Here is a 9,154-nt window from a genome sequence, read left to right on the forward strand (position 1 = left end):
GGAAGAACATCCCATGCTCGTGGATAGGAAGATTGAACATTGTGAAAATGTCAGTTCTACCCAAAGTAGTCTATACATTCAATGCAATTCCAATCCAGATCCCATCAACATTCTTTAAGGATATGGAAAAACCAATCACTAACTTTATATGGAAAGGAAAGAGACCCTGGATAAGCAAGGCACTACTGAAGAAGAAGAACAAAGTAGGAGGTCTCACACGGCCAGATCTCAAAACCTACTATACAGCCACAGTAGTCAAAACTGCCTGGTATTGGTATAATGACAGACACATATAGACCAATGGAATAGAATTGAGAACCCAGAAAAAGATCATTGACGTATGGTCAGCTGATCTTTGACAAAGGGCTGAAATCCATTCAATGGGGAAAAGAATGTTTGTTTAATAAATGGTGCTGGCAAAACTAGATATCCATTTGCAGAAAAATGAAACAAGATCTGTACCGCACACCATACACAAAAACTAACTCCAGATAGATCAAAGATTTAAATGTGAAACCTAAAACTATAGCATTCCTCAAGGAAAAACTAGGGGCAAATTTAGGGTCCTTAATATATGGCATAAATAGACAATCAAGCATAACCCAAAATGCACAAACAGCAGAAGAGAAACTAGATTAATGTGACCTTCTAAAAATCAAATATTTATGTGTTTCCAAAGACTTCTCCAAAAGAGTCAAAAGGGACTTACATATTGGGAAAAAAACATTTGGCAATGACATATCTGACAAGGGATTTTTCTCTAGAATTTATAGAAAACTCCAATATCTCAATAACAAAAAGACAAATAATCCAATTAAAAAATGGGCAGAAGACATGAATAGACACTTCACCAAGGAGGATATTCAAGCAACCAACAAACATATAAAGAAATGCTCATGATCAGTAGCCATTAGAGAGATGCAAATCAAAACAATAATGAAATACCATCTTGCTCCAGCACTGGTAGCAAAGTTCAACAAGACACAAAATAACAAATGCTGGTGAGGATGTGGAAAGATTGGGACTCTCATACACTGCTGGTGTAAAATGGTACAACCAGTGTGGAAAGCAGTATGGCAATTCCTTCAAAAGTTGGAATTAGAAATACCATTTGACCCAATGCGGTGTAGTGAATTACTTAGTGTAGCTTTTCTAGCCATAAGTCTTTTTAAACTCTGTGGTGGAATTTGCTGTGAGCAACTAAGGAGTTCCTGATTGTAAAAGTTATCCACCTGGCACAAAGCAATGTTCTGGGACGTTAGTTCTCTCTCAGGTGCTTAGAATTCTGATGTTATGATTGGCTAGTTTGGCCACTCTGCCGGGCTCAAAAGGAGGCTTCCTAGAGGCAGAAGAAGTCTCTCACTGATTGCTGGCTGACTCAATAGCTCCTGCGAGACATGTGCTGCTGGGAAAGAGACACGCATTGCTGAGAGAGACACCGAGGGACACGCACTACTGGGAGAGACTGTGAGAGACTGTTGAGAGATGGCAGGCTGGGGAGAGACACAGCATTTTTCCTGAACTCAAATTGTAGCCTGGTGCTTCCCTAATAAACCTCACAATCTGTGAGTTCTGTGTGGCCACTGTAGTGAATTATTGAACCCAGGACAGAGGTGGTGGGTGCTTTGGGACGAACAATTGGTGAAAGGGCTGGAGGGAGGCAGCATGTCTGGCCTTGCAGGCATAAGCCTTGGGTTACTGATAGTGACTCTATCTTCCTCTTGTGGGGTTAGAGGAGGTCAGAAGATGTCCTTTCTGCACCCAGCCATTCCATTACTAGGTATATATCCTAAAGAAGTGAGAGCCATGACAATGTCTGTTCACTGCTGCACTATTTACAATAGCCAAAAGGTAAAAACAACCCAAGTGTCCATCAACTGAGGAATGGATAACCAAACTATGGTCATACGTACAATGGATACTATGCAACCCTGAAGAATAACCTAAAATATGCAAAACACCACATAACGTGGATAAACTTGTAGGACATTATGCTAAGTGAAATAAGTCAATCACATAAGGAAAATATTGTATTAGTTTGTTATTGTAAAAATCAAGGAAAGGTTTTATCTATGGAAGGAAATTCTCTTTGTTTGTTACCAGGGGTGGGAGGGGAGGGGAGGAAACACTGTTAGATAGGCAGAGATAAGTATTGATTTGGGTGAAGAGAAGGGCAATGTACCAAATGTGAGTGATCAAAATGGTGGCACTGAGGAAGAGGAAAACATAGAGAAGTACATGGGAGGTGCAGACAACAAAGATGAACCCTTTTGCACATACAGTACTGAGTTGTCAGTGAAGGTAAACATGGGTATACAGGTGGATAGATGTGTGGACAGGTTCAACTACTAGGTATGTCTATGAAGTGGGGAATGTACCCAAGACTATGTATAGGGTTGGCAGACAATGGTTCTAGAAGTGTATTTGTATGATCTAAATTCCCATGTGTATAGTAGAGGTGACAAGTGACAAGGCTGTAGTCACTTTTTGATCACAGCCAGCTACCCAGAGGGACTGAAGACTTGAACATGTGGGCTCAGGACCATAGTCACAGGGGACATCAAGCTCAATTGGCATAACATACTACATAAAACATTGTTTCACCTCCTACTTTGGCAAGTAGCAACTGGGATCTTAAAAGCTTGCAAGCAGCCGTCTAGATGCAATGATGGATCTCTCCTCATCTAGAGCAAAGAAGAATGAAGAAAACCAAGGATTCATGGAAAGAATTAGTCATAGTGACTGGTAAACTGTACGATCCACAGCTCATACAACTATGAGACCAGAAGAACTAGATGGTGCCCGGCTACCACTGTCAACCACTTGGAGGGGGATATATGGAGGAGATCCTGGATAGACAGGGAGAACAATGTGGAACAAAACTCAAAATCATTTGGGGGAAAAAAGAAGGCAGGGTAGGGGGATGAGGTTTGCTGGTCTGATAGAGCCTGGTGGAACCACTGAGACTATGGCCCCTAGCTGCCCTTCAGGTCTGGAATTGAACCCACTCCTGTGGCTTCTAGCCAAGCAAAAGACAGGCATAGGAGTTGAACATTTACCTGAGGTAGATACACCCCTTGGAGAGAACAGTCATGGGAGAAAGAAGGGCTATTTATGCACAGGGAGACAGCTCAGGGGGCAGGAGTGCACGGAGGGATGGACACAGGAAGAAGTAACCATCAGGAGGAAATGGGAGGGGAGCTGTTGCATTGTGGTGAATTGTGGTCAATGTCATGAGACAAAGTGTACGTGAATTGCTGTATGGAAAGTGAATTTGCTCAGTAAATTTTCACTCAAATGACAATTAAAAAAAATAATAATAAAAATAAAACATTAAAAATAAATAAATAAAAAGAAATACATGGTAACAAAAAAAAATTCATTATGGGACTTGAAATGAACTTGTTCTCTCCTTGCCAAGACTGTTATAGTTGCCACTGAGTCACCTCTGACTCATGGAAACCCCACGTATAGCGGAACAAAGCATTACCCATTCCTGCACCATTTTCATCACGGCTGGTATGTTTGAGTCTATTGTTATAGCTATCATGTCAATCCATGTCACTGCAGGTTTCCCTTGCCTTCACTGGCCCTCCACTTTACCAAACATGTGATCATTCACTCCTAAAGACATTTCCAAAGTCAGTCAGTCAAAATCTTGGACAATATTCTGTGATCTACAGGGTTTTTAATAACTAATTTTCAGAAGTCACCAGACCTTATTTCTTTGGTGTATCTTAGTTTGGAAGCTCTGATGAAACCTGTCCACCATGGGTTATTTTGCTAGTATCTGAAATACCAGCAGCACTGTTTCCAACATCATGCAAGCCACCGCAGTACGATAAGCTGACAGACAGGTGGTGGCCTTGCCAAGGGACTCTACCCAATTTTAATTTGGTTAAAGAGACTCCTTGGGTGAGTCATCAAGTGTAGTTCACAGGGCTCTATCAAGAAATCAAAAAATAGCTAAAGGCTTTTTTCCTACCGAAGACCTTATATGACAGGTATTATTATCCCCAATCTTCAGATGAGGAAACCGAAAAAAGATGTTTCTTGCCCAGGGTTTGGTTCCATAGCCAGTGCTTATATATATTATTCTGCCTCTAATATACTGAACTGATAAAGACAAAAACAGAATAAATCAAAATATAATCATATCTCAAGTCACTAAAAGAAAGCATCATTTTATCAATTTAATGTTATTTTTTATGAAGACTCTGATTCAATATTTAATCACTGTTTTAAATATATTTTTGAACATTTTTGTCCTAAACATTACCTGTGAAACAATTAATCACCACAAAAACAAACCCTTTGTGTAAATTTTATGATGTCTATTCTCCTACCTGACACTGGTTAATAGCTGCATGGTTGCCATGGAATGGAGACTGTCTTTCTTTATCTCGATGATGCCGACTGCTGTGCTTACTTCTCTGCAATTGCTGACGTAGTTTTGCAATCTGACAAGGGAAAAATAACAAGTACACCATGTATTCTCCACATTACATTAAAAAAATCCTTGCTTAACAATAGTTGGTACAACTCAGCCTTAATAAACCCTTTGAGTGCTTAAACCATAACAAAATCTGATTGAATGTCTTAAAAATTATATATATAATTGCATGTAAATATATGTATTTGTTGTTAAAGAGAAATTAAATTTTGTTCTAACATTGTTCTAAGCCTTTAAGCATCCCAAATACTAAAGAAATGCAGTTTTTAGCATTGAGAGTAAGTTACATTACCGTTTTCACAAAGAATTAAATATAATAATTATTCTCTATTGCCCTTACAATAGGAATGAACTTTTAGATTTTTTTAATCAAACACCTAATCTTCAATAGCTCCAAAAATTTACAGTATTTAAAAATCAATTCAACCTCAACAACAAAATAAAATCAATTCAAGTCCTGAAATTTATTCACAAATACAGCCTTTAAATAACAAATGCTTCAATGAATATACTGTATTATTCCTTGACTGGACTTTTGGTTTTTTTCTACATTACATGTACAATGCAAATGTTATAATTACAGGCAGAGAAAATGGTAATCAGTCATAGCACAGAGCCATGATCTTCTCAGTTATGCTGGGTTATTGAATTTCAGAGATACTAACATATATGGAAATATTAAAAATGAATGTGCTGATATCACTACAATTCTATACACCTGGTATTTACATATATAAATAGGTAAGGACTCTAACAAAAAGGACAAAGAAAAAAAACTAACATGTAAATTTTCCTATTCAAATCTTTTAACAACAAATTAACACAGTAATTGTTTTTCCATTGCTATTTACCAAATTAAAAAAAAAAAATCAAAAGAAACTAGGCAAATGCTCGCTGCACACACCTTCAAAGGATCTAGCCAAACAAATAGATCTAATTTCCACACACACTCCCTTGGAACCATTTTCCTTACCTCCTTAAGTTGATCTGTACTGCCCCAGGATGCTGAACGCTTGTGAGACCCTTTCTTCTTTTCAGTGTATTCTTCAGCCCATGCACTTTCTGTCTATAATGGAAAAAAGAGAGGAGGGGTATATTAATAATCATTTCACAATAACACATACCATATTTTTCAACTAGAAAATACATTCCTATTATAGAAACAGTGTAACCCAAACTATTTTACTTAATTATGAAGACCAGTTTTCCATTCCAGGTGCCACAACTGGAAACACATCTATAAACTTAACGTGTATCTAACAAAGGAGTGGCCAACGTAGTACAGCATCTGGATATTAGCTCACTAGGAATTACATCTGTTCTATACAACCTATGAAGAGAACATCAGACTCAAAGATAGAAATTATGGGGAAGCAGATCTAAGCAATGTAAGATGAACTTTCTTCAGTTGGCAATTTTCTTGATAGGTGTATTTCAACAATTTTTGTGGAATTCAGCTCCATAATCTTGTGACATCATCATTCAAAAACTCTTTCATATCCAAGAAAGACAAAGCTATTGAGAGGCAATGGCAGGCTTTACACTGAAGTAATTGGGTTTGGGTCTGAAAAAAAAGATTATACTTTCCTTTCTTCCTAATATTACATCCTAATTTCAAGCAATAGATCAAGGTCTTAATTAAAATAACAAGAGTAACTAAAAAGGTAATTAAAGAAAGAAAAGTTGATTCATTTCTTTAGAACGTTCATTTCACAATTAAGATACATAGTAATTTTTTAGTGCTGCTTATAATTAAACACCGTAAGGGGTTGCTATGAGTCCGGCCGACTGGATGGCAAAACAACAACAAAAACAAATAATTAAACATGTAAAACAGTTGTTTCTTTTTTGGCTAGATTCTTTTTTTGTAAGATTCCAGATTAATCTTAAATAAAAGGAAACAACCTCTAAGTAAGTTTGTAGACCTATAAGCAGTTATCTTAAGTACTTCAGCATTATTAATATTCCCACATGAATCAGTGGGGCTCATCAGAAATGTCTGGCAAAAAACAAAAGTGAAGTAATTAACTAGCATTCATCAATTAGGAAACCCCACATCTTCCAATAAGGAATCTGACAACTTTTGATTAGTCATGTTAGTGCTAAATTCACTTGCCAAAGATGAGGAAATGACAATGTAAATAAAAGACTAGAGTGCCCAGCCACTACTGCATCATTCCCTTAGGCGATTCTGCACAAGAACTTTACAAGCAAGTAAGACAGTTATAAATGCTCTTTGTATTTGTACACTTACCAGTCCCAATCTGGGACATTTATAAGAAGTTGAAGAAAGTATACAGTTTATAGTTTAATTCAATGTAGTCAGAGCTAGGTCATAGCCAGTTGCCTCACTGAACTGCTCCTAGTGATTGGTAAAATTCTTTATTCTTACTAATATAACAAAATATCTGAACTCACCAAACTTGAAAATACAAGGGAAATAAAGAGCATTGTGGAAATGTTTAAGGAAATCTACTCACTCAAATTTAAATGAACATGTGGATTAAGCAGAAACTTACTTGTTTTCCATTACTGTTGATGTTAATGTTAGGTTCTGACCCATAATGACTTCAGGTACAAAAGAAAGAAACACTGTCCTAACTCTCACGATCCTCACAACTTTTGCTATGTTTGAGCCCACCGTTGCAGCCAGTGTTAATCCATCTTGTAAGGGTTTTCTGCTCTGTTGCTGACCCTCACATTTACCAACCATTATATCCTTCTCCAGGGACTGGTTCCTCCTGATAACATGTCCAAAGTACGTGAGACCAAGTCTTGCCATCCTCATTTCTAAAAAGCATTCTGCTGTGTTTCTTCCAAGACAGAATGGTTTGTTCTTCCGGTAAACCCACTGCCATCGAGTTGATTCCAACTCATACTAACCCCCCATTGGGTTTCCAAGGCAGTAAATCTTTATGGAAGTAGAGTGCCCCATCTTCCTTCCATGGAGTGACTGGTGGGTTTGAACCACCAATGTTCCAGTTAGCAGTCAAATGCCTTAGGCACGGCACTACCAAAATTCCTTGTTCTTCTGGTAGTCCATATATTCAATACTCTTCACCACAGTTCAACACCGTAATTCAAATACATCAGTTCTTCTGCAATCTTCTTTTTCATTGTCCAGCTTTCACATGCATATGAGGGAACTGAAAATACCATGGCTTCAGGCATGTACACCTTTGCTTCTATACACACTTCACAGAGGACTTTTGCAGCAGATTTGCCCAATGCAGCATGTCTTTTGATTTTTTTGACTGCTGCTTCCATGCACACTGATTGTGGATCCAAGTAAAATTAAATCCTCGACAATGTAAATATTTGAAATATTCTCAATTGGTATCAGTTCCTGAAGCCTTGTTTTTTGCCAATACTTTCAGTGTGTCTAGGACTTCTTTATTCAATACCATCAGTTCTTGATCATATGCTACCTCCTGAAATGGTTGAATGTCAACTAATTCTTTTTGGTACAAACACTGTGTGTATTCACAGGGAAAAGGTAACCACAGGCCAGAAGTGGGAAGAGAGCTGTTACATTTTGGGGACTGTAATACATGTCCTGAGAAAAAATGTGTATGAATTGTTGCATGGAAAATGAATTTGCTCTGTAACCTTGTACCCAAACCACAATACTAATAAATAAATAAAAGACTGTGTATTCCTTCATCTTCTTTTGACGCTTCCAATGTCATTCAAAATTTTGCCCACAGAATCCTTCAACACTGCAACTCAAGACTTGATTTTTTTCTTCAGTTCTTTCAGCTTGAGAAATGCCAAGCATGTTCTTCCCTTTTGATTTTCCAATTCCAATTCTTTGTACATTTCATTATAATACATTACCTTGTCTTCTGGAGCTGACCTCTAAAATCTTCTGTTCAGCTCTTTTACATCATCAATTCTTCTGTTCACTTGAACCACTCCACATTTAAGAATAAGTGTTAAAGTCTTGTCTGACATCCATTTAGGTCTTCTCTTTCTTTCTTGTCTTTTTAAGGACCTTGTGCTTTCTTTTCGTATGATGTGCTTGATGTCAAACCTCAACTCATCTGGTGTTAGTAATGGTCTCTAAATTCAGCGGGGGGGATATATTCAAGCTTGTAATTTGGCTGTTGCAGACTTGTTTTAATTTTCTTCAGCTTCAATCTCAATCTGAATATGAGCAACTGATGGGTCTATTCCATAGTTGGCCCCTGGCTTTGTTCTGATTGATGATATTGAGCTTCTCCATCTTCTCTTTCCACAGATGTCAATTTGATTCCTGTGCATTCCATCCAGTGAGGTTCACGTATCAAGTCTCTGTTTATGTTGCTGAAAAAAGATATTTGCAGTGAATAAGTCATTGGTCTTAAAAAATTCTATCATGAACTCTCCAGCATCATTTCAATCACCAAGGCATTTTTTTCCAACTACTGACCTTTCTTCCTTCCAACTTCTGCATTCCAAACACCAATAATTAATGTATCTTGATTGCATGTTTGACCAATTTCAGACTGCAGTAGTTGGTAAAAATCTTCAATGTTTTCATCTTTGGCATTAGTGGCTGGTGAGTAAATTTGAATGATAATCCTATTAACTGGTCTTTCTCATGTTGTTGTTAAATGCCGTCGAGTCGTTTCCGACTCATAGAGACCCAATGCACAGCAGAAAGAAACACTGCCCGATCCCGCGCCAGCCCCACAATCCCTGCTATACTTGAGCCCATCA

The 9,154-nt window shown here is 37.7% G+C and overlaps 1 protein-coding gene across 1 annotated transcript in view; it reads right to left on the minus strand.

Annotated features, from left to right (window-relative positions):
- Positions 1 to 9,154, minus strand: part of FAM117B (family with sequence similarity 117 member B) — a 146,049-nt gene that overhangs the window by 47,583 nt on the left and 89,312 nt on the right. The window contains exons 3-4 of the mRNA XM_007935034.2: positions 5,427 to 5,519; positions 4,347 to 4,460 (exon numbers count right to left, since the gene is read on the minus strand). Of these exons, the coding sequence (XP_007933225.1) occupies positions 4,347 to 4,460; positions 5,427 to 5,519 (207 nt within the window). The remainder of the gene's footprint in view (positions 1 to 4,346; positions 4,461 to 5,426; positions 5,520 to 9,154) is intronic.

Source organism: Orycteropus afer, unplaced genomic scaffold, assembly GCF_000298275.1.
Source record: "Orycteropus afer afer isolate SDZICR_OR568_19922 unplaced genomic scaffold, OryAfe1.0 scaffold00002, whole genome shotgun sequence".
In the NCBI taxonomy this organism is placed as follows: Eukaryota; Metazoa; Chordata; class Mammalia; order Tubulidentata; family Orycteropodidae; genus Orycteropus; species Orycteropus afer.